This window comes from Aethalodelphis obliquidens, unplaced genomic scaffold, assembly GCF_003676395.1.
Source record: "Aethalodelphis obliquidens isolate GAN/ISIS:26980383/991018 unplaced genomic scaffold, ASM367639v1 scaffold11, whole genome shotgun sequence".
In the NCBI taxonomy this organism is placed as follows: Eukaryota; Metazoa; Chordata; class Mammalia; order Artiodactyla; family Delphinidae; genus Aethalodelphis; species Aethalodelphis obliquidens.
In genome coordinates, this window is record NW_020837955.1 from 31,365,192 (window position 1) to 31,389,640 (window position 24,449).

At 47.1% G+C, this 24,449-nt stretch overlaps 1 protein-coding gene across 1 annotated transcript in view; it reads right to left on the reverse strand.

Moving 5' to 3' along the window:
* Window positions 1-24,449, reverse strand: part of GFRA1 (GDNF family receptor alpha 1) — a 205,216-nt gene that overhangs the window by 30,477 nt on the left and 150,290 nt on the right. The window contains exons 5-6 of the mRNA XM_027112690.1: window positions 8,706-8,815; window positions 5,651-5,785 (exon numbers count right to left, since the gene is read on the reverse strand). Coding sequence (XP_026968491.1) covers window positions 5,651-5,785; window positions 8,706-8,815 — 245 coding nt within the window. The remainder of the gene's footprint in view (window positions 1-5,650; window positions 5,786-8,705; window positions 8,816-24,449) is intronic.

Consider the following 24,449-nt stretch of genomic DNA (forward strand, 5'->3'; position numbering starts at 1 on the left):
GTCGATTTCCTCTTTTAGAGCTGTTAGCAGTTGCCTTATGTATTGAGGTGCTCCTATGTTGGGTGCATATATATTTATAATTGTTATGTCTTCTTCTTGGATTGATCCCTTGATCATTACACAGTGTCCTTCCTTGTCTCTTGTAATAGTCTTTATTTTAAAGTCTATTTTATCTGATATGAGTATTGCTACTCCAGGTTTCTTTTGATTTCCATTTGCATGGAATATCTTTTTCCATCCCCTCACTTTCAGTCTGTATGTATCCCTAGGTCTGAAGTGGGTCTCTTGTAGATAGCATATATGTGGGTCTTGTTTTTGTATCCATTCAGCAAGCCTGTGTCTTGTGGTTGTGGCATTTAATCCATTCACGGTTAAGGTAATTATCGATATGTATGTTCCTATTACCATTTTCTTAATTGTTTTGGGTTTGTTTTTGAAGGTCCTTTTCTTCTCTTGTGTTTCCCACTTAGAGAAGTTCCTTTAGCATTTGTTGTAGAGCTGGTTTGGTGGTGCTGAATTCTCTTAGGTTTTGCTTGTCTGTAAAGCTTTTGATTTCTCCGTCAAATCTGAGCGATATCCTTGCTGGGTAATTTGGTTGTAGGTTCTTCCCTTTCATCACTTTAAGTATATCATGCCACTCCCTTCTGGCTTGCAGAGTTTCTACTGAGAAATCAGCCGTTAGCCTTATGGGAGTTCCCTTGTATGTTATTTGTCGTTTTTTCCCTTGCTGCTTTCAATAATTTTTCTTTGTCTAATTTTTGCCAATTTGATTACTATGTGTCTTGGCGTGTTTCTTCTTGGGTTTATCCTGTATGGGACTCTCTGTGCTTCCTGGACTTGGGTGACTATTTCCTTTTCCATGTTAGGGAAGTTTTTGACTATAATATCTTCAAATATTTTCTTGGGTCCTTTCTCTCTCTCTTCTCCTACTGGGACCCCTATAACGTGAATGTTGTTGCGTTTAAGATTGTCCCAGAGGTCTCTTAGGCTGTCTTCATTTCTTTTCATTCTTTTTTCTTTATTCTGTTTGGTGGCAGTGAATCCCACCATTCTGTCTTCCAGGTCACTTATCCGTTCTTCTTCCTCAGTTATTCTGCTATTGATTCCTTCTAGTGTATTTTTCATTTCAGTTATTGTATTGCTCATCTCTGTTTGTTTGTTCTTTAATTCTTCTAGATCTTTGTTAAACATTTCTTGCATCTTCTCGATCTTTGCTTCCATTTTTTTTTCGAGGTCCTGGGTCATCTTCACTATCATTGTTCTGAATTCTCTTTCTGGAAGATTGCCTATGTCCACTTCATTCAGTTGTTTTTCTGGGGTTTTATCTTGTTCCTTCATGTGGTACATAGCCCTCTGCCTTTTCATCTCGTCTATCTTTCCGTGAATGTGGTTTTTGTTCCACAGGCTGCAGGACTGTAGTTCTTCTTGCTTCGCTTTTTGCTCTCTGGTGGATGAGGCTATCTAAGAGGCTTGTGGAAGGTTCCTGATGGGAGGGACTGGTGGTGGGTAGAGCCGGCTGTTGCTCTGGTGGGCAGAGCTCAGTAAAACTTTAATCCACTTGTCTACTGATGGGTGGGGCTGGGTTCCCTCCCTGTTGGTTGTTTGGCCTGAGGCGACCCAACACTGGAGCCTACCCAGGCTCTTTGGTGGGGCTAATGGTGGACTCTGGGAGGGCTCACATGAAGGAGTACTTCCCAGAACTTTTGCTGCCAGTGTCCTTGTCCTCATGGTGAGGCACAGCCACCCCCCACCTCTGCAGTAGACCCTCCAACACTAGCAGGTAGGTCTGCTTCAGTCTCCGATGGGATCAATGTTCCTTCCCCTGGGTCCCAATGCACACACTACTTAGTGTGTGCCCTCCAAGCATGGAGTCTCTGTTTCCCCCAGACCTGTCGAAGTTCTGCAATCAAAGCCCACTAGCCTTCAAAGTCTGATTCTCTAGGAATTCCTCGTCCTGTTTCCGGACCCCCAGGGTTGGAAGCCTGACGTGGGGCTGAGAACCTTCACTCCAGTGGGCGGACTTCTGTGGTATAAGTGTTCTGCGGTTTGTGAGTCACCCACCCAGCAGTTATGGGAGTTGATTTTATTGTGATTGCACCCCTCCTACCGTCTCATTGTGGCTTCTCCTTTGTCTTTGGATGTGGGGTTTCTATTTTGGTGAATTCCAGTGTCTTCGTGTCGATGATTGTTCAGCAGTTAGTTGTGATTCCGGTGTTCTCGAAAGAGGGAGTCTATTTAGTGTTTTTTTAAGTACCACATCCCTAATTATGATACTGGGGCAACTCAGTGGCATTCATAGAAATTTGGCAGCCAGTAAAATCAAACAGCAAAAAAGTGTGATTCGCTACCACAGAGCACCTACTATGAGCCCAGCATTGCTCAAGGTACAAACGCAACCAGTTTCTTTAAAAGAAAAATCTATCCCAAACCTCATCAATAATATATAGTGAAAATTTAAGTAAGATTATTTTTTCCCTTTTTGCTCCCAGTTGTCCAAACAAAATCTGCATAATTAGGAAGGAGCAGCCCTGTTAAATGAAAAGTTTAAAATGTAAAACTTTAAAATCCTATTACAATTTCATGGGATTAGATTGTTTTTATGTCACAAGTAAATTGGATGGTGTGTTGTTCTCCTCCCTAAGATGAATAAAAAACAGTTTTTAATCAGGTCCTTGGGGATTTGGCGTGGATTTAGGAATTTTTTATTTCATATTCATTGTATAAGATAGCAAACTCTTCCATTTGGGACCTGAATGTGTAAATTTTTAATATATGACTCTTAGCTGGCATTTTTCGATATACAAGACAGAATAATTTAAGCCTAGTCTTCCTCTTAGAAGGGACATTTTGTTCTAAAATTGTTGTCCTTTAAGTTTAGCAAATTGGAAGCTTGTTCTCTAAAACGACATTTTTTAGGCTGTAAGAAACCGCTTCAAATTAATATCAATGCTTCTAATGCTCCCATCCATGTGACATGGCTTAACGGGTGGGAGGAAGGTAAAGAAAGAGGTACTTGGGGGACCAGTTTCCTTAAATGACCCAGGATAACAACAAGAAAACAGCAAAACCTTCCTTTTTCTTGTTAAGGCATGTAGATTCAGGAAACCCATGTCACTTGTTGAAACTGTCTGTGATTTCTAGCGTGTTTGCCTTGCCATTTGGGAAGACTGTTTGTCCACCTGCTCATTCATTCATTCAAGTGTCAATGGAACATCTATTGAGTGCCAGTCACCGCTCTGTGCTGGGTATCGGCAGGGGACAACAATGACAGCAACAAGAGACAAAAGTCCCTGTCCTCGTGGAGGTCACATTCTGGTTGGGGAGGCAAATAAGTAAAGTATATAATACATTAGGTGGTGAGAAATGCTTGGAGGAAGATGACACAGAGGTGGGGTTCAGGGAGCACCAGGATGGGAACGGGGAGCTGGAGTTTCCATGGCGTGGCCCAGGAAGGCGAAGGTGGCACCTGAAAAAGGACTTGAGTGACAGTAACTGATGTCTCATCTCTGCCCCCAGACCATTCCGCTCTCTTCCCTTCACCTCAGCCATGTACTTTGGCTTGAAAATAACTGTCTCCTCCCCAATTACCAGAAGTACACAACAGGCTGGAATCATGCTCGCGATAAGAGAATTGGAGGGTTTTGGTTAATTTGCAGGGAGCAGAATTGGGTTATTGCGTTTGGGTTGGAATCTACATATTCCAATTCCTTCTACTCTAGGGCCTGTTGCAAGAGACTGAATTTACAGCCCTGTGTCTTTGATAGGCTGTGTTCCATCTAATCAAAGTATAAATGGAATGACTATGAAAAATTCTGGCTGGCTTTGGTCACCGGTGAAGACCAAACGCATTTATTTTTATTGAAAAGTCATTAACAATAAGATACCATTATCCCCTTCACCAAAATATTATTAAGCAGGGACAACTTTAATTTCTCTATGAGGCAGTGGTTTTCCAGCCCAAGTGAGTATAATCTTTTTTCTCACACTGACCTCTGTTGTCATTGCTTTATCTTCATTAAAACTTGGATTCTGCCAGAACAGTGTGCAGGATGTGAAAAAGAGGATGTGTGTGTGTGTGTGTGTGTGTGCGCACGTGCTTATATATATTTCTTTTTTTTTTAGTCAAGACCAAATAAAAGGCTTAAGGTGTAGTTCCCCGGTGTGCCCAATGTCTTGGCAAATGTCTCCATACTTTCGACTAGTTTTATGGATTTTAATTTCACTTTAGTGTCCAAAAGCTTGTTTTAGTTTTAAGATGATCAAAGCATTGGGTTATAGCCAAGCACCTACTGAGCAAATCACGAAGATTTGTCTTTTCAACAGAAGAAACAATTGAGGAGGTTTTAGAAGTAACACTTAAAAGCTTTCCCACGCGTGCAGTAAATAGTTTGCTAATTCTTTAGAAATCACTCAGAGCACCATGGAGAAATTGTCACCTGAGGGCACAGTGCTCAGAGGGGTAGGTGAAGCTTGGTCCGCACTTCCCACTGGGAAGTCATACCTGGTCCCCGACGTGCAGGCACGAGTTCTTGTCCATCAGGCCCTTCAGTATCAGGCCTGACACAGAAGCCCTCAGGTCACAGTGGGCTGTAGAGGAAGGAACTCGGGCTTTGGATCCTATCTCTGGCATGGCTGGTTTAGGTGAATACCAGCCATTTATTCAACTGTGAAATGGAGGTAACACCCGCATCTCCTAGGTGCAGGTTACGGTCAGTGCGACAATGTATACGGTACAATTCTCACAGACTGAATTTGCACACAGAGCAGGCACCCGATAAATTAATGGTGGCTGCACCGCAAAATGCGAATAAGGTATTCAAGCATCTCAGGGGATCATCGCCTAGAGCGTGCACATCTCGGTGGACAGAAGGGAGACCTGGCACAGTGCTTACACAGTTCATCTGATGAGGCCCATCGCTCACACCCGTACATTTCTCTCTATCCCTCTCCCTTTGGGAAACATGCTTCCAAGTTGCCTAAAGGACCCTGCAATAATAACCGGTACTGTTCCCAAGCAGAGCCCACCGCCCGCCCCCCATCCCCGGCTCAGCTCATCTCCAGAGATAACCGACCTCCTGAAGCTCCTGGCTGCATGAGCAGCCGATCTCGCTCAAGAACCGTTGCTTCTCCTCGGAGCCAGCCCTGAACATCCAGGGGGCTACTGATGTTAACATTCTAAGTTTTCTCAGAGAGCCCTTGGAGGCCTACCCCCATCTAACTTGTCTGAGCGTTTCACATTGTATATTCTGACCAGGTTTTAAGAACTGCTGGAACTGACTTGGGGTTGGTTGCCAAGATCAAAATCTCAACTGTGGGTAGAAATGTTCTTTCCCACACAATGTACCCGTGGTTATTTGCATCTCTCACTCTCCTGGGCCTCTGGACTCGCCGTCTTAGCAGCACCTAGTTCATCACTTGCTCCGGCCCCGCTGCATTACGTAGTGAGGCCAAAAGGAGCTGGATTCACTGGCAGCGATCAGGAAAAAAAGGGACACAGAGACACAGGACCTATCCATGAGAATGGTCACAGAGAGAGAGAGAGAGAGAGAGAGAGAGAGAGAAGGCAGACACAAGAAACACAAAGGGCCAGCTTAAACTTAGAGGGGAAAACACGTTTGTGTGTTTGTTGCCTGTTGTGTTTGAAACTCACTAAGACACGTGTTGTCCTTGAAGAAATTCAGAAATTTCAAGCACTCCTCCAGGTCGTTTCCACTGTTGTTGCAGTCACACCAGGGGGCCACGCTGAGGCTACTGGAGTCTATGTAGTTGGGGGTCATGACTGTACCTAGAAGAGTAAAAAACAAGGCGTTTTATTCTTGTGTGATGGTATAACCTTTCCTAGAGCCTAAAAAGAAACAAATGTTTCTCTGACAGTGGATGCGCCCGTGGAGGATTACAGACATGGGTTTGCTGAGTGGAAAATTAGGTTAAACAGTGCATTTTCTTGGCAAGTTATCTTGAGCACATAAAATAATTTACACATTTACTTAAAAAATTCTAACGGAACTCCTTGAGCTGCGCTTAGGGTGTTCTTCGCCGCACAAATGGTACAGATGCCATGGAGTAGCGGAGGAGTAACTTAGAACGCGTGAGCTGCCAAGTCCCTTGCATTTTCTTGAAAATGTCATTAGTCTTCATAAATAGATAGAGCTGGTCTGACACATCTTAAAAAACCCTTTTAGGACTTTGCCTCTACCTCCCTCGGAAGCAATAGGTTCCTTCAGAGTAACCCAGAGAAGCTTAGAAGCTACCCTTATGGGTTACCCCACATGCTGGATGTATACAAGGCGGCCTCTGCTCACTAGACTCTCAACTGATTCAGTGTTCCACGTTGTGATGGAATTGGAACTAAACAAAGGAAATTCTCTAAGCCAATGGCTCCTAGAGTATTGTGTTAGGGGTCCTCAAAAGTCCTCAAAGAAATGCTGGGTGGTCACTCTTGCCTACCTCTTCCTGTGTATTCATTGTTCTTCTGATGAGTTCTGTACTGGCACAAATAATGTGTTTATACTTAGCACGACCCAAATGTCTTCTCCTGGGTGGCTCACACCAGGCAAGGCCTACTCATGCCAAAAAGCCTTCTGTTTTTATACAGTTTGTGGAATTAAGAAGTAATAGGCAGTCCAGTGAGCCACAGGATATATTTGGTTCAGAAACAGAAAAAAAATTCTTTTTAAGCTCTTCTGGGTCAAGGGCATATCTTCTTTGCCCTACATTCCTTACTGACTCGAACTAAATAATGTCCCATTATACCTTGGGATGAAAATGTCAACCCACGGCAGAGAGAAGCTTCTAACTTTGGGTGAGAAAGGAACGGGCACCCCAAACGCTGAGTGAAGAGGCTAGAGTATGTCTGCTAAGCATCTGCTGTATGCCTGGCACCAGAATGGATCCCTGCCATTTGGAAGAAGTAGGAACAAGCTTTGTCCTGAGAGAAGTTAGAACCCAATGACCAGAGTGGAGGGAAAGATTTGGACCCAAGAGAGAAATAAATTTTGGTGCACAGAATGCATTGTCTCAACCAGTTATTCCCTTAAATAATGAGGATTTCATCATCCTCAGGCCAGAAACACCTGGCAGCCCTGAGGCTTGGCGCCATATGGAGTATTTCATGAGCATGTGCACCTAGAAGGTACGGACTGAGGTGTAAATAGTGATTATATCCTGGAGTGGGGCTGTACGTCTTTAACATTGTCTCCTTTGCGTTCTCTGTATTTAAAAAAAAAAAAACTCTTTACAATGAGCACTCCTTACTTAATTCAGTTATTTCTTAAACCTGTAATTCCATAGTTGATAAATAATCCTACTAGGGACTACTTTATTTAAGAAGAGGGGAGAGTGGATGCGAATTTGGAGAGCTGACTTAAGGGAGATAAGCTCATGGGACCTATCCATGAGAATGGGCAATAGCTGGTGAATGGTATTACCCAAGAGAGCACAGGTATCCTTGCAAAAAAAAAGTTGGGATGAGTGTGCAGGCACCTGCAATATCCCTGCATTAAGTACAGTCAGTGATTTTCCCAGTGGCTCTTGCTGAAGACACTCTGGTGACAAAGAATTTGGTCTGTGCTGTCACTCTTGGTGGGACTTTCTTTCTGCCTGGTGACATGTGTGATCCTGGCAGGCGCTCGCACCCTGGCTGAGCCATCAGGCTCTGACAACCGTGATTTCCCTCATCCTTCCCCAGCCTTCATTACCTGTTGCTTCTCAAACGACAATCGTGAGCGAGCCCTGCCACCAAGGCTTCTGCAGCCCTGGCACCCGGAGCCCTTCCTTTCCTCCTGCTGCCCCTGTTTATCCTTGGGTACAGATCTGCCTCTTTCTGTCCCTCTTCCAACTCGCACTGGTGCCTCATTTATTTGCACTGTTCCCCTGAATGCCAAGAACCTGGTTCCTCTAACGCCTTAGGTCTTGAAGGACAGAAAACACTATTTATGCTATGTCTGTTCTCAGGGGAAAAAATTAGGCAAAACACCCCCTACCCACCAGGAGCTGAATTACCCAGAATATTAATGGCGAGCAGGACCCCCAGTATTCAGGGATCTTCTTTCCAAAGGGCCATTTCTGGAAAACAGCCTTTCTGACTTCCCCAGACTGAATGACTTCCAAGTTCCCCCTCTCCAAAGTTCCCCAATTCAATTAACTTGGTTTGACTTGCTCTCCTCTTCCATAACCACGCTTTCCCCCCTACTTTTTTTTTTTTTTTTGCAGTACGCGGGCCTGTCACTGTTGTGGCCTCTCCCGTTGTGGAGCACAAGCTCTGGACGTGCAGGCCCAGTGGCCAGGGCTCACGGGCCCAGCCGCTCCGCGACATGTGGGATCTTCCCGGACCAGGGCACGAACCCGTGTCCCCTGCATCGGCAGGCGGACTCTCAACCACTGCGCCACCAGGGAAGCCCTCCCCCCTACTTTTGTTCTGTGCGGTCAGTTCTCCAACTGAGACGCTTCCCAGGTCTTCACACTGGCTGCCTTCCAGTTCTTTAATAATCCCTGCTTCCTGCCTTTGCGCATCCATTGCATGCATTTTCCTCCTTTTTCTTCCCCCCTTCTTCAGAGGCGAGTCCTGAAGGACTCAACATCAAAACACCAGCACAGAGCATTCCTAGGAGATTTTTACATCCACGGGGAGCGGCAGGCTACAATGGAAGGAGTCTGAGTATTTGTAAACCGGCGTTTTCTCCCATCCCATGTCTCCCCAGTCTTACCAATAAGCCCCGAGTAGGCGAGGAGGCAGTCAGCGTAGTTCTCCTTTAGGCAGCTGCTGACAGACCTCGACTCCGGCTGGCAGTTGGTAAAAAAATCCGCCAGGCGAGATCTGCAACAGGAAGAAAGCAGGGGGTGGGGAATAGGCTTTAAAATAGCCTAAGCTTCTGGACAGACATAACTTTTCTTTACTCCTTCCTTGATAGGCCTTTTTCCACACCAAAAAATACAGAGAACGTGAACTTTTACAATATTAGCATCCTCTCTTATGCGCGCCCCTAACTGTCCCCTCGCCCTCCTGTGTGGGCGCCTTGCAGAGAAGACTTCAGGGCCTATAACTGGAGAAATCTAGATGCTTTGAAGTTTCCATTCAATATTTATTTCTGACTAGACTTATTTGCATCTTTAGGAAATGTGCTTCTCCACACACTCACCGGAGGTCCACACTGGGAAAATATTTACTTTATACGGAAACATGTCCCTGGCATCAAAACAGGATCCTATAGCCCAACTGCTCCTGTAATTACTAGTGGCTTTAAAAATACGTGTATCTGTCATCTAAGTCATCTCTCAGCCACCACCCAGGGAGGGGGCAGTGGTTTATTCCAGCCAAGTGATACTGAGGAAGAGCTCGCCTTTCCAGAACTGAAGAGAAAGGCAAAAGGGACAGGGTGATGCTGGCTCAGGGCGCAATTTCACTGTCTGACTGGGAGTAGGGGGTCCACTGATCAAAGCGAAGCATCTGTCTGCAGTTTGCTAAGCCTCCAGGGGCCAGCGCAGTCCACCCAGAAGACCTGGGTGGTGGTGAAGGTGCAGAAGTGAAGACAGGGCCGTAGACAACACCGGTCTGGGGAGGAAAAGGGCTCTTTGTAGCCAACTGGCTCTTTTTCAGTCTAAAGAGGATATTGTTGCAGAAATCCTGAATGAAAGCTGGGGCACCTCTGAGGTCATCCGAGCAGACCACAGCTCTGTTTCTATGTGAATAACACAATGGACTTCAAGAGAATTTAAATTATCTGATAATTATGGGACACAATGGACGTTTGTCTTAGCTTTCTTCCCCTCAGCTCACCCGAGTTGCCAGCCAACATACCCAGAGCTGTTTTTACTTCTATCCACCCAAGAAACTGTATTTACTTAGCATCCTTGATGATATAAGCAAGCTTGCCTGGGTGGAGCTGAACAAGGGAGGATGTCTGGAGAACACAGAGGTTTGTAAAAGGCCTGTAGGATGCACATTCCGGGTCCCTTTCCTACAACTTTAACTGGAAGGGGATTAAAAGGCCTGATGAAATTATCTAAGTTCACAGCACATTGAAAAGGATGGTTCATATGGGATTGGTCTCTCCTTGAACCCTTGTAAACAAGGCGTGTCTGAGCTTCCCTACCTGTGCCAATCTGTACATCCCGTATGTCGTGTGCCTGGTTCCATCACGGTGACTCCCCGGGGCAGGTGTTGAAGCTCTGCTTCATTTTCTTTGCACAGCACCTGACACTCCTCAGACAGGCCCTTTAGAACGCTTCCCAAGCAGGGCCATGTGCTGAAGCTAAGTGGCTTGGCAAACTCCTCCAGATGAGGCTCGTGCGTATGCCTGTGTACGTGCCTGGATCTCTCCCACGGTCTAAGCCTAGTTGGCGTTTTCTGACTCTAACTGAACACACTGAAAGGCATAAAACCTGTCCATTTTCTGTAGCCTGGTTAAAGGATTTATCTTTCAGAGGAAATCCCTGAAGGTGACTCAGGCTTACTCAACTGGCACCGATGGCATCCAGCTTGGATCGAGTGTTAATTTCAGAAGAGTTTCCCGGGTCATGAAAGTTAATGATCTCATGGCATTGGGCTACTAACTTTGCAAAGGCCAACTGTGGTTTAGGCAGCTGCGACTCCAGTTCTGCACACAACCTGATCAGCTCTCTGACCTGGCAGCCCCGCGCTCCCAGCTGCCCCGCAGAGACGGTCGAAAGGTCTCACTCTCTCCGAGTCTCCTGTTTCTCGTAGCCTCTTGAGCAGACTATTAACTGAACAGCACCGTGATGCGGAATACTATCCTCCAGCGCAAGGCTAATGCCACCAGATTCATTTTACTTAACAACCTCAGAACGGACTCACAATTGGACTCTGGAATGAAAGGCTAATTGAGTCAGTCTGCTGCAGAGAACATCACCCTGATTGGGAGGATAAAACTAGATATACTGCTCTGAGCATCACCCCAGACAGGTTGGTTTTGGAGAGAAGATTGTCAGCACAGATCCCGGTCCTAAGACAAAACCAAGCCAGTGGACAGCAAGAGTTTCAAAATAATCATGAGCACATGCAGCACAGCTAAAGCACTAACATTTCCCTGTTTCCTTCACCTTTGACCCACCTCCCCCTGCCATTTATACTTGGAGACAGGATGGCCACTTTCTGTGATTCACATTTTACAGATAGAAAAACTGACGTCAGAAGAAGTTTATACAGTGCTCCTGAAGCCAGCTCATTACGGGCAGACTGGTACCTTTTCACGAATTTTGCGAGTTGGTTAACATCACAGTGGTAGCTTGAAAGTGGCCTTGGTGGGAATATTTACACAATGGTAATCGGCAAGTGCTACAAATCAGGGTCTTGTGCTGTTCTTGGAGAACCAGTTGCTACATATTTACTGGCACAGTGCTCTTTAAAAGCCAGCATGATGTAGTCAATCGCAGAGATGAAGGATGTGTCGGGTCTTGGGAGTTGAGTCCCAGCTCTTCCAGGACAGGCTTCCTCTCCCTTTGTGTCAAATGGCATGTGAAATGGTGTCGTAAATTAACCTCCAGTCTCCAGTATTTTCCAAAGAGAGAAAACAGTCCTCCCCAAAGATCCTCACATCCCAGCAGCACAGTCCTCTGAAATCTCTCAAAGCAACGTGTGCAAATGATTACATGTATTGACAAAGGCTCTGACTTCCTGCCCGTTCCATTCACTGAATGATGGGTCAAGTGCTCGTGATAATAACGATGAATAAGTTCCCTGTCCCTGAACTCAAATAACCTGCCATCTAGAAGCTAAGAGAAACAAGTAAAAAGATTATAATACTACAGTGGCTAGCTCTTGATAAAAGGTAAGAAAAGCTGCTAATAAAAATAACACAACGTGAATGAAGTATTTAGTATATATTAGGTATGCCTTCATACACTTTGTATTTTTCCCTGACAACTCTAATAAGGTAAGGGCTATTACTTCATTTTCCTAATTTTACAGAGGGGGAAACCACAGCCTGAGAGGCTGTAATATTGAGACTGAGACTTGGAGGATAGCTAGGATCCTTCAGGAAAAGGTGGAAGAGGGTACTCCGGGCAGAAGGAAGCAGTATGTGATAAAGTAACCATATTCTTAATAATTACGGAGTGTTTCTACCTGCCAGGCGCTGATCTAAGTGTCTGGCATGTATTCACATATTTAATTTTCACAACAACCTTAGTAGGTGATACTATCAGCCCCATTTAACAGATGGAGACACTGAGGGAAAGAGAGGTTAAGTAACTCCTTCCAGGTTGTAGAGCTCTGTGCCGGAGCTGGAATGTGACCACATTCAGTGGGACTCCGGAGCTGGAGGACATTCTCAACCACTACACCTAACACATGCATCATCCAGAAAATTGTCAGTCGATCACTTGAGATGGTGGGACCACGGGAGGCAAACGGCTGAGTGACAGAGATGGTGCTGGCAAGATCACCAAGGGCCTTGAATGACCTAAGAGTTTGGATTTTATCCTGAAAGCAGTGGGAGTCACAGAAGGATTTTAAACAGAGAAGTAACATGAGCGGATCTGCAGAGGAGGAAGACTCTTGGGTGTCTCAGTTATTAAGCAAAGATTTGCTTGAGACCTCTTCTGTGTCCCCCCTGCTCTAACAGCGATGAGAAGAGCAGGATCAGGAAACTGGCCAAAGGCAGGAGGGACAATGGTGTTGGAGACTGCAGCCAGCGGAGGATTGAGGGCCAGAAGGGGAGGAGGGAAGGAGGATGCCCTGAACGGTGGGTGTTGCTAGAATGAAGGTCAAGACTGCAAAAAGGAGGGGGCAGAATCAGGGTGTGAACAGCTCAGTAGACAGTGGTGCCGTGGAATGTGGAGGGGGACCCAGGAGAGGACAGTCTGCAAGGAAGACAGTGAGGTGGGCTGTGGGCGTGCTAAGGTCGTGGCGCCTTGGGAGTCAAGCGTCTAGTAGGTTGTGCGAGCCCCGGACCTTCATCTGTCCAGTAGCCAACCAGCCCCAGCATCCCAGAACCGCCCCCTGCCCACGACCTCCTGCCCACCCTGGGTTAAGAATCACGCCGTAACCTTTTTCAGTGGCTTCCTCCGCCTGGGCTGCAGTGATGCAAACGGGAAAGCTTACATGGCCAGTGTGGGATTAACAAAGAAATTCCACAACTGCATTTCTTCTGGAGACATGAAATCTCCATGACGACAGCAGTGATGAACCTGATTGTTTTTCTCTAAGAAAATGAATAGGCACTAAAGTAGAAATGTATCTCCCTGCGAAAGAGAAATTTCCCACCCTTAAAGGGAAGAAAAAGGCCGGCAAATGCCAAGTTGGCCTTAGGAAATCTGCTGAAGAGAGAACAGTGGTTTATGCAGAAAATATCATATTAAAGGAAGCATGCTGTTAACTGGAAATAGAAAAATGATTATAATGATAAAATCTAGGCGCGTCTTAAACAGCAGATGGTCTTTTGACAGTGGGGGGAAAATCATTTACCTACTTTTTCTGTTACCATTTTTAGGAAAATAGTGTCATGGCGAACAGGTAAAAAACATACTAGTGATGCCCAGTTTCACTCATCGTGGATTATTCTAATACTTTAAATGTTTGTTTTTTTTTTTTTTTCCCCAGGGAAAATCCCATACTTGGACACAAGCTGTGTGGTTGCTGGAATGGAGACCTGGACAAAGAATTGTGAGATCCTGAAAGAGATCCAGGCTCTGACACTAATAAAGCAGAGTTCCTGAACACGATGCTTGACTACTTAGCTCTTGGATTTCCCTTCCCCTTCAGAAAGACAGTCTATTGGACACTTGAAGCTACTTGCGGAAAAAAAATCCACTTGTTTCTGAAGCATTCTTATTTTCATCCATGATCCCGTTCCACCATTACACATGATTTAGTGCCAAGGCGTTTGGTTTCCTTTGAGTACAGAGACCAGATCTTTTTAGTGGATCCCCTCGTCTCACATGCGAGAAAGCTGAGGGCCAAAGAGGTTAAGGTCCTGTTCACTGTCACATGGTAAGTGGTGGCAGAGGGGCCTTCACTGGAAGAGGAATCGCCAACTGCCTGTAACAGCCCTGGAAGGAGAGAGTGAGGAGGGTGCTGGACTTTACCCTGGGATTGAATTAAAGTCGTCAAGTGTCTAATTGCTCTGTTCCTCCCACCGTCTGACCAGCTTTTCTTCAGAGCCTTCTTCCTAAGGTTCCACTGATTTCACAGCCTCAGTGAGTGCTTTGCCCGCAATACTGGGGCTCAGGAGGGGCCAGAGGGTGCAGACAGACTCTGCCCGAGAGGGTGGTGAGTTTCTCAACGAATGAGGCTCCCCTTTCTCAAGGAGTCTTTGGGACAACACCACTGCCCATACAGGACTGCAAGACCTGCCGATCCACTAGCAACTCAAACTTGGAACAGGATCCATTGATTAATCTGCTCAGGTAAGAAATCACTGGCATTTTTCTCTGAATCCAGCGTGAATGTTAGGGCTTTAAAGTCTTGGTTTTCAACTCAAGCCATTTAGTTTCTGAAAGCTTTCTCAATGGGTCAGTTTAGAGGAGCCCCAAAATGACAGGCCTGGGAGTGACACGCATCTGTTTCTAATCCCAGCCCTACCTTCCATGGTTAAATACCTTAGTAAGGTATTTAACATCTCCAATCCTCAGTTTTTTCACCTGGAAAATGGGGCCGATGGTATCTAGAGGTGCCTTAAATGGTTGCTGTGACACCTAAGTGACAATTACATAAAGCACCTCGCTCAGAACCTGGAATACACGTTGCCCAATACATTTTTACTTCACATCCCTTCATCTTTTCTCCCCAATTTCTGGTCCATTCTAATGTGAAGCCCTTGCAACAAAAACATCTAGCAAGCTCTACACAGAGAAACATATATCTTTATCTTCTGCTGGCCCTTATATTACATACAGGCAGACCTCAGAGACATTGCGGGTTCGGTTCCAGACCACTGCAATAAAGTGGATATTGCTTTAAAGCAAGTCACATGAAATTTTTGGTTTCCCGGAGCGTAAAAAAGTTATGCTTCACTAAACCACAGTCCATTAAGTGAGCAATAGCATTATGCCTAAAAAAATGTATGTACCTTAATTAAAAATACCTTATTGCTAAAAATGCCAAAACAATTGCAATAATAACATCACAGATCACAATAACAAATACAGCAATAATTTAAAAGTTTTAAATATTACAAGGATTACCAAAATGTGACACAGAGACGCAAAGTGAGCAAATACTGTTGGAAAAATGGTGCTGATAGACTTGCTCAATGCAGGGTTGTCGCAAACCTTCAATTTGTACAAAACACAGTTTCTGCAAAGTGCAATAAAATGAAGTATGTATTTAGAACAGGTTAATCTGTGTAACTGAGGGCTGTAAGTCTGACCAAAACAAATTTGATGAGTCCGAAGCCAGGAATCCTGAGGTGTTACTTAAAACCTCTCAGTCATATGAGCTTATAGAATAAAAGCATTTTAAGAAAAGCTACGTTTTCCCAGGCATTTATAGGGGGAAAAAACATATTTTTTTAAATGACTCAGTATCAGTAAGTTTGTTAATACTGCTAACGTTTTATGCAGAATAAAATCAATTAGAAAAACATGCTGTCCAAATCAGCCCTGGGATGACAAAGCAAGAGCACTGGAATGGTAATTTTCTGGAACAGCGACACAAAACAGATTTTTCCTCTTTCTGTTTTTAGAAAATTACCTTAGCCCTGCTTCTCCGGCAGCCTACTGGAGAGCACATCTGGAAAGCATCCTTCAGCAAATCAGAGCCTATGTTAAACATATTTTGCAGGGGGTGTCTTCTTGCTTTGCTGTTTCCCACTTTGGACTGTACATTCTGGCTTCCGAAAGCAGAGGCCCAGTGTTTGCCAGGGGCAGGCTGTGAAGCTGGGGGGCTCGGGCTGCTCTTCAGAAAGATCAGGTCCTCCCGCTGCCTGGGAGCAAATGTGACCTCTCTGGAGCACCGGCCCTGGGGCAGGTTTGCACGCCCCAGGCACAGATGCTCAAAGCTCCACTGTGTTCCTCAGTCCCTTAATGTGAGTCCCCACTCCTGGCGGCACGAGGAAAGCCTCAGCCAACCATGTGCTTCTTGGTGACTTAGCCAGACCGTGGCCACAAGTTATTGGGATATAGAGCCGTGAGGTCCAAGAAGCCCTCAAGACTTGCCTAATGCTTTTGTTTCCTGGGACAGGAAGGTCCCTGTGACCAAGGCGAAATCAATGCGTGTTCCCCCAGATCCCTGCTCAGCCTCATCCAGATTCTTAGGGAGGTTGCAGCCCGTTTAACCAAATGCCCCACACCTGTGCCCCTCCCCCTGGGGAGTCCCTGCTCATCTGGCTCCTTAGCACGTGGGTCACAGGAGGCTGCGGTCACTGTCCTCTGAGCTTGACCCACAGGAAGATGGAATGCAGGTGGAGCCACGCCTCAGTTTAGCCCATGTGTCCTGCTTGGGGTCTATCTCTAAGGGTGAGGGCTCAATGAAAGCAAGCTGCAGGGCAGAGATGCGAGGCCTCCTTAGCCTTTCTGATCACATCAAACTGCAGCAGCCCCGCCCGCCCCCCACCACCACCAAGGGAAGCCCAGGTCAGCATCAGATCAATCTCGGCATCCCTCAGGAAGTCACATTGCATGAACACTGACAGCCATCAGTCAACATCTGCAGAGCGGCTGACACAGCTTGACAACTAACCTCTACGTGGCAAATCTGGAAAGCAAGTTATGGCAGTTGGCAACGGAATCCATCCCAACCTAGCAGAGGCTCTCTGCAGCGCCTGATGGGATGCCCCAGAGCTGCCCTTCAGCTGGGACTCCTCCCTTCCCCTCCCTCAGCAAATTTCTCCAATGCACACACTGATGGCCACACTCTAAGCAGACTGTAAGTCATCATGGGAGCACAGACACATTGCGAACAACCCTATGCTTCGTGGCCAAGTCAAATAAGTTGTTTTGTATTATCCGTGCTACAGCACGTCTCTAGCGCAGAAAATGTAGCTTTGGTGGTACTTGCTTTTACAGGAAGAAACTGAGGGAGAAGAGAAATAGGGGGTTTTTCTGGGTGATGAAATTATCATTAAGCTCTCAGGTATCCAACAGCTGTCTGTGACAAAGATGCTAAAACTCTTTGAGTAAATCGTATCCAATAAGTTTTCTGTATTTCTGCAGGGAATCTTTAGTAATCAGTTTTGTGACTTTTGGCCATGAGGAGAAAAAGAAATAGAAATCTAGATGTTCAACCAATCCTTCGCCAGTAGAACCACACCTTAAAACTTCAGACCAACACCTTGTGAATTTACTTTATGTACAATTGTGCAGGTACCTCCACCTTCAGGAGTGAATTACAGAAGTTGCCTTACATTCATCCTGAAATCTAAGAAGCTCTAAGTCAACTGCTCAGGTACCCAGGACAGGAAAGGTCACCCACCATGCTTCCATTTACTTATGCCCACTCTTGCTTCAGAAAAAATTTTGAGATGAGTTCGAATGTAGCTTTGATGCAACAGAATAAATGTAAAAATTAGAGAGGGTATTTGGGGCCAAAGAAAGGTAAGACAGAGGTAGAGGTGCAGTCAGTACAAAACGCACACATACACCTGGCTAGATGAAAGCTAAGTACTTGGCTCTGTGCTTTCTAGAAACCACTGGGAAGAGGAGGGAAGTAACTAGTTCCACAATTCGTGATATACCGAAAATCAGAAACAAGATAGATTCTCAGAAGAAAATCTACTGTGGGAGGCCGAACAATGACCCATGAAGGTGTGTACACTCTAGGCCCTGGAACCTGAGACCTAAGGCTATGTCACCTGACATGGTAATAGCACCTTTGCAGATGTGATTAAAGTTGTGGGCCTTGAGGGGGGTAGATTATCCTGCACTATCCAGGTGGGCCCAATGTAATCCCAAGGGTCCTTAGAAGTGGAAGCGGGAGACAGATAAGGAGGTGAGAGCAATACAATGGGAGAAAGACTGGACCAGCTTTTGCTGATTTGGAAGATGGAGGGAGGGGCCATGAGCCAAGGAATGAAGGCAAAAGACAATAAAGTATATTTGCCCCTAAAGCTTCTGGAAGGAACTCAGCCCTGCGGATGCCTTGAGTTCAGGTCAGTGGGATTGGGGCAGTACTCCTGACTTCCAGAACTGGAAGAGAATATGTCTGTGTCACTTAAAGCCACCATGTTTGTGGTAATCTGTTACAGCAGCAACAGAAAATGAAAACACTATGAAACGGCAGTAAAGGTTTTACAGATGGAATCTGAAAATGGGCCAGGACTTAAATTTCAATTCAACCATTTACTAACCATGACATTTTGGGCACGTACCTTAACTTTTCTGAAGCTTAATTTACTCTGGTAGAATGACAGGAAGTCCTTCCAATGGTTCCTGAAGGATTATGTACGTGTACCTGACACCTAGCACCTGTTTACAACTGTTCCAGGTTCCTAGATGAGGACAGAGCTCATCAGTGCTGTTGTTTCCTGTCCTGCTCTGACGTTGAGACCTCTATGAAGCCCTAGGGTAGAGATGACCACACTGGTATTTCCCTTAGAATCCATCTGCTAATAACTTGACAGATGAAGTGCTTTTGTCCTGCGGTCACTAACTCACCTATTCAAGGTCTGTATGTGCTCAGTAATCTCACGATTAACATCGGGCTTACACCTTCCGTTAGGACCGAAGAGAGATTTCTCCTGTGAGTCCTCTACATCTTCAAGCAGAAAAATGAGTTTTACAGGACAATGGACTCAAACCCACGGAAAAACAGTTCAAGGCAATTCTACAGGTCACTACATGTGATCCCTATACGATGTCCTCTGCTGGCCTGGCTGGCATCAGGCCTGTGTAAATTTAAGGAGGTGCTGTCTGCAGCCTCAGAAGCAAATGTCAAACCATGATGTTTATAGCTCGAGAAATTGAACTCTAATTACTTCAGGGAAACACAGGTAAATTCTAGAAATTATCCCAAATGCTGCCTGGCCTCCTTCAGTCAAACCTTGCTTCTTCAAGCGTTCCCAGAAGATGAAAAATTAAAATTACACAGGCTCTCTTGACTTTACTAATTTGCAAAACTCCCCCCTTTGCCCCTACCCTCAAAGGACAGCCCTCTGGTACCTGAGCCCCAAGCTTCAAGCTCTGCTCAGCCGAATATTAATTTATCTTCCACACATTGAAGGAGCCTAGTTTCTGTGCCCTGGGAGGGGGGGTGGGGATGGCGGGAGACACATGGATGTCTGAATGGTAACAGCCTGCACTTGCACAAACAGACTTCAAGCAGAAACATATGAAAAGAAGATCTCCTATTAATCCTTAATAGGGTTTCAGACTTCCTAAGGAAAATTATGTTCAATAGTAAATACACACTAGGTCATTTTTCTTCCAGGCAAGTTGTTTTAAGGTCAACAGAGACTTTGAGCTCAGCAAATAACTAGTCCCTAATATCTTCCTTCCTAGATGGGGCATCGCTCGGGAGATGGAATTGTGGTGTTACATGTCAAAAGAATAAATCACTTATTCCACTGCTATCAGATGATAATTCCCCCCTTTTTTCAGAAAATCCATACTCTTGGCAGTGATCCATTCTCATGTTTAACATCCTCTTGTCAACAGTACGCTTCCACCCCACTCCATACCCCATTGCACCCCACCATCCCAGTTTCTACATTTTACCTAAAGCTCTCAGCTGCATTTAAAACTACATTCCTCCTTTTTTTTCCCTGTAGGGCAGAGCAGCTGTTTTCCATGGCTCGCATAAGCCATTTTCTAATAAACTGTCCCCTCAACCACTCCACTCAAACAGGGCTTATTTTGACCCATTCACAGTGAACTCAAGGGTCTCCTCTGAGCCCTCCCACCAATCCCCTCCCTGGCTCTGAGCCCCATGGAGGGCGTGGCTTCGGCCTTTCGGCCCACACCTCCCCTCCATCACTTTCTTTTCCCCATCTTCACTTTGATGATACACTGCTTGCACCATAAGAAGGTGAGCACCTGGGATTATGCCTGGCACAAAGCAGATGTTCAGAAAATATGTGTTGAATGAGTGAGTGAATAAATGAATGAATGAATCCAGTGCCACACGCTATGGCTCCAATCACCTAGAGACCAATACTCATCATGGACATCTTGGCGTTACAGTTGGGCACAGGTGAGCAGAAACAGCAGCCCACGTCTAATTACTCCAGACACTGCACTAACAGCTATGTTCGTCTAGAGCCGGTCACTGTGCCTGACGCTTCGTAAGCCTGGGTCACTTAATACCCAATAACCTGACCAGCCAGGTTAGTCTTATTTTACAGTGGAGGACCCTGGGGTTCAGAAAGGCCAACAACCAGCCAAAATCACGGAGCTGGTAAGAGTTAGAGCCCGATTTTGAAGAGAAGACCACAGACTCTCCAGCTCACGCTCACCCCCACAGCAATGAAAGAATTGATGCTCCGTCTTTTATTTTAGTTCTGGGGCATTTGCCGCCATTTTGCTGTGAACCGTGCACACAAGAAGCCGACATCTGATTTAGGGGGATATAAGGGATCTTTACTAGGCCCGATAAAGTGTAATGACAGAATCAGTGGGCATTCTTTTGGTTTAATAGTGCTTGCAGTTTAAAAGCATAAAAAAAATAATATCTGTTGTTACTGTTCAGTAAGGCCCAAATGCAATCCTACGACACAGCCGTGTTCATCTCGGCCCAGGCTGGGCATCCCACCTCCCCAGGCTGTGTACACCATCACCCCTCATCAAGAAGTGAGGGGGGCAAAAAGTGGGGCTCCCCAGACCCACAGGGAGAAGCCAGCAGCCCCTCAAGCACCCTTTCCTGGCTGCAGGGACCGCTCTTAAGGCTGGGGACAGGTGGCACCAGGCAGGAGCTGGCCTGGCCAGGATCATCTCCTTGAGTGCCTTCCCACTGTGCCCGGCACCCATCGGCTCCGGGAAGGGCAGACACACATGTGGGCCCCTTCCCGGAGCTGATGGGTGCCGGGCACAGTGGGAAAGGGAGTGAGCCCTGAAGTCAGACCAGGGGTTCCAATCCCAAGAGCCCCTGCTGCTGTTTCAGCTCTGCATTTCCCCAAGTATGAAACACAAGCACCAACAGCAGGGCTGTGGGCGGATTAAGGCCCAGAACCCAGTGCCTGGCACAGAGTTCAGTGCTCAATGAAGGGCCGATATGAGTGTTGCCATTACTACTCTCAGGGTGCTCTCAACGCCGGCCCTCTCTCTCCAATCATAGCTTTGTGAGGCAGGTAATGGGGCAGGTAATGTCTCTCCTCCTTCACACGAAGGGACAGGTGTACGGGAAGCAAGTGCCAAGGAGGGTCACAACTTCAGCTGGGCTCTGGAGGCACCTGAGGCCAGCACACCCTGCCCCAATGTGGACAAGGACACTAAGCCTGGCTCCCTCAAGAGGGCGCTCTCCCACGCAGCCTGGAATAGAGTCCCGTGGACAGGCAGTATTTCGTGGCACCTCTTGTATACCCAGAAAACACCCCTTCCTGCTTCCTCTGAGCCGAGGGATGTTGGGGAGCAGCCGAGAGAGAGCCCCGGGCCTGAGGCTTGTGGAGTGGACTCATAAAGGTGCCTCGGCAACCAGTCGCCCAGGACCAAGGGTGCTGACCTCCAACTTGGTCATCCAGCACCTAGCTCAGTGTCTGGAGCACTGGGTTCAACAAGGACACCAACCTTCCAAGGACCAGGGTCACTAAGCACCTACAATGCAAGATGCTGTGTGTGGGGCTTCCCTGGTGGCGCAGTGGTTGGGAGTCCGCCTGCCGATGCAGGGGACACGGGTTCGTGCCCCGGTCCGGGAGGATCCCACATGCTGCAGAGCGGCTGGGCCCGTGAGCCATGGCCGCTGAGCCTGCATGTCCGGAGCCTGTGCTCCGCAACAGGAGAGGCCACAGCAGTGAGAGGACCGCGTACCACAAAAAAACAAACAACAAAACAAAACAACAAACAAGATGCTGTGTGTGAAGCAATGGCTGTAGCGGGACAAGGACAAAGATGGAGATACAGCCCCGTCGGGACACTGCATCTGACCTCCCACCAGCTGCACCCACCACCTGCCCTCTCCTGTGACCAGCAATGACCTAGGAGTGAAACAGCCTCTGCATATGTATCTGTGCAGGTCAAGGCTCACGGTGATCTTGGCTCACGGGATCATAGCACTTCTGAATCTTGAACGTCCGTGTGTGGTTGAGTAACCCGCGTCATAGCCCCACCATAGGCGCTGCCCGTCCCACACTCCCTCCTGAGAACCCAAGATGCTTCCACTTGGAAAAAGTGACAAGAAAAGCAGAGTAAAGCATGTCAGCTTTCCTTATTTGAATAGCTCAGGTCAAAGATTGCTCCGAAGGTCATTTTAGAAGGAGGATTTCTATTCAAATAATTGCTTTAAAACACTGCTTTGCTTTGCATTTTTTTCCAGCATAACTCAGACAAATGAATTCCAATCTCAGGCCAAGCTCAGCCTATGGACAACAGGCTGTCTACTTCCTCTGCACACTGAGGGCGAGGTTCCGCCCGGCAGTGGGGCCGGTAAATAGATACATGTTGGTCATGGCTCAGCAGCCTCTGTTTCTGAGGAGCTACCACCTGGGCAGACCTTAGAGTCCTTCACGGTGGATCCCACAGCCCTCCCAACAGAGCCCGACCTTAGTGCAGCCGAGAAACTGCCCAGGTGTTTTCTTCTCCCCTTCCCCAACCTGGGCTAACGGTCACCTCAGTCACAGCTGTGAGGCCTCTCCTAGGTCCCCTGCTGAGTCTCAGTGCCCCACAGGGCCCACCTGGCTGCTCACTCCTCATCCTCAGCTTGCAGACCCCTCGAGCAGGGCGAAGCTCAGCAGCCTAGGTCATCACCTGGTCAACATACCTTAAGGCGGTGGGTTTCCAGGTGTGGACCCCAGACCAGCAGCAGCATCACTGGGACTGATCTAGAAATGCAAATTATCCAGCCCCACCCGGACCTCATAGATCAGAAACTGATCTTGACTGCAGGCTAAAATTGGAGAACCACTGCCCTGGAGCAACGGCACCTGGGAGAAGTCCGGAACCCCCTCTTCCAGGAGGTGTGCGCATACACTCCATGTTGACGCCCTGGGCCCTGCAAAGCCCCCGGCACTCCAGTCCTGCTGAGCCAGTGAATGGACCAACCACCCACCAGAACGCTGAGCAGAAAACTTTCTCAAACCATATCTGTAGCTAAAAATGTTTCACCTCGATTTTTTTTTGTTTTTTTTGCGGTACACGGGCCTCTCACTGTTGTGGCCTCTCCCGTTGCGGAGCACAGGCTCCGGACGCGCAGGCTCAGCGGCCATTGGCTCACGGGCCCAGCCGCTCCGCGGCATGTGGGATCTTCCCGGACCAGGGCACGAACCCATGACCCCTGCATCGGCAGGCGGACTCTCAACCACTGCGCCACCAGGGAAGCCCTGAGAAGTGAAATACTTTTGATGAGGGGCACTTAAGTCTTACTTTGACAAGATCCAAAGTTCTCTTACTTACAATTTTTGTTTTAAAATGAATAAATAAAGAGTTAAAAACAAAATCACCTCCAGTCTCCAATTCCACACACTCTGAGGTGATGTGGGTGGTTTTCAAGAGACGCACACATTGCATCCGAAGCAGGGGCACAGCGGACAGAAGCCGGGCTCTGCAGCCCTGCAGACTCTCCGGGTGCTCATTCCAGCGGCACCACGTGGGTGACTGCAGAAGTTGCTCAAGATTGCACCTCCTCATCTGCGAACTGGGGACGAGGACAGCCCTCACTTCCGGGGTCGCTGTGAAGTGCTCAGCACAGTGCCTGGCGCACTGCGAATGTCACATAAATGTTACCCTCTTCGTCATCATGTTCATCATCATCATTGTCACCCACAGCTTCCTGCAATAATGTCCCTGGCTCTGCAGATTCTGGGCCCCTGAGTCCTGTACAACGAGCCACCCTACCCCCCACCTTGTGGCTTGCTTCCTAACAGGATGATCGGATGATTCATGGCACAGAACCACCCAGACGAGAGGAAGGTTCAGACTCAGCGGCACTGAGTCAGTGACTGCCCTTTGCTGGATGGCTCACATCACTGACTCAGACACAAGCACCTCTAAGGACCCTTTATTCACAGTTACTCTGGGTCACTGAAGCAGCACGTGTCCCGTGAGGCTGCCAGGGGTGCCCCCACTGCGTATTCAGTTTAAACAATAGTGAATCTAGGACTCCAGGCCCAACAAACTCGTGGCCAGCTCCATCCACGTCTCAGTGGGTATCTTTGTATGCTGATAACTGTTTATTCTAGACAGAAATGCTCTTGAGATGACACACGGTCCAAACACCTCTGGACTTTGTCTACCACCGCCTCTGCCCCCCACTTTTCCCTAATGGTGCCGACTGAAAAGATGGTGATGTACAAAGCTTAGCAACACAGCTTCACGTAATGGAGCTGGAATTTCCATGCGCCGCTTAATGCTGTGGGTGCATAAAAGTGTAAAGCAGTAATAATCTACCCCTTCCATCCACAAATCCTGCC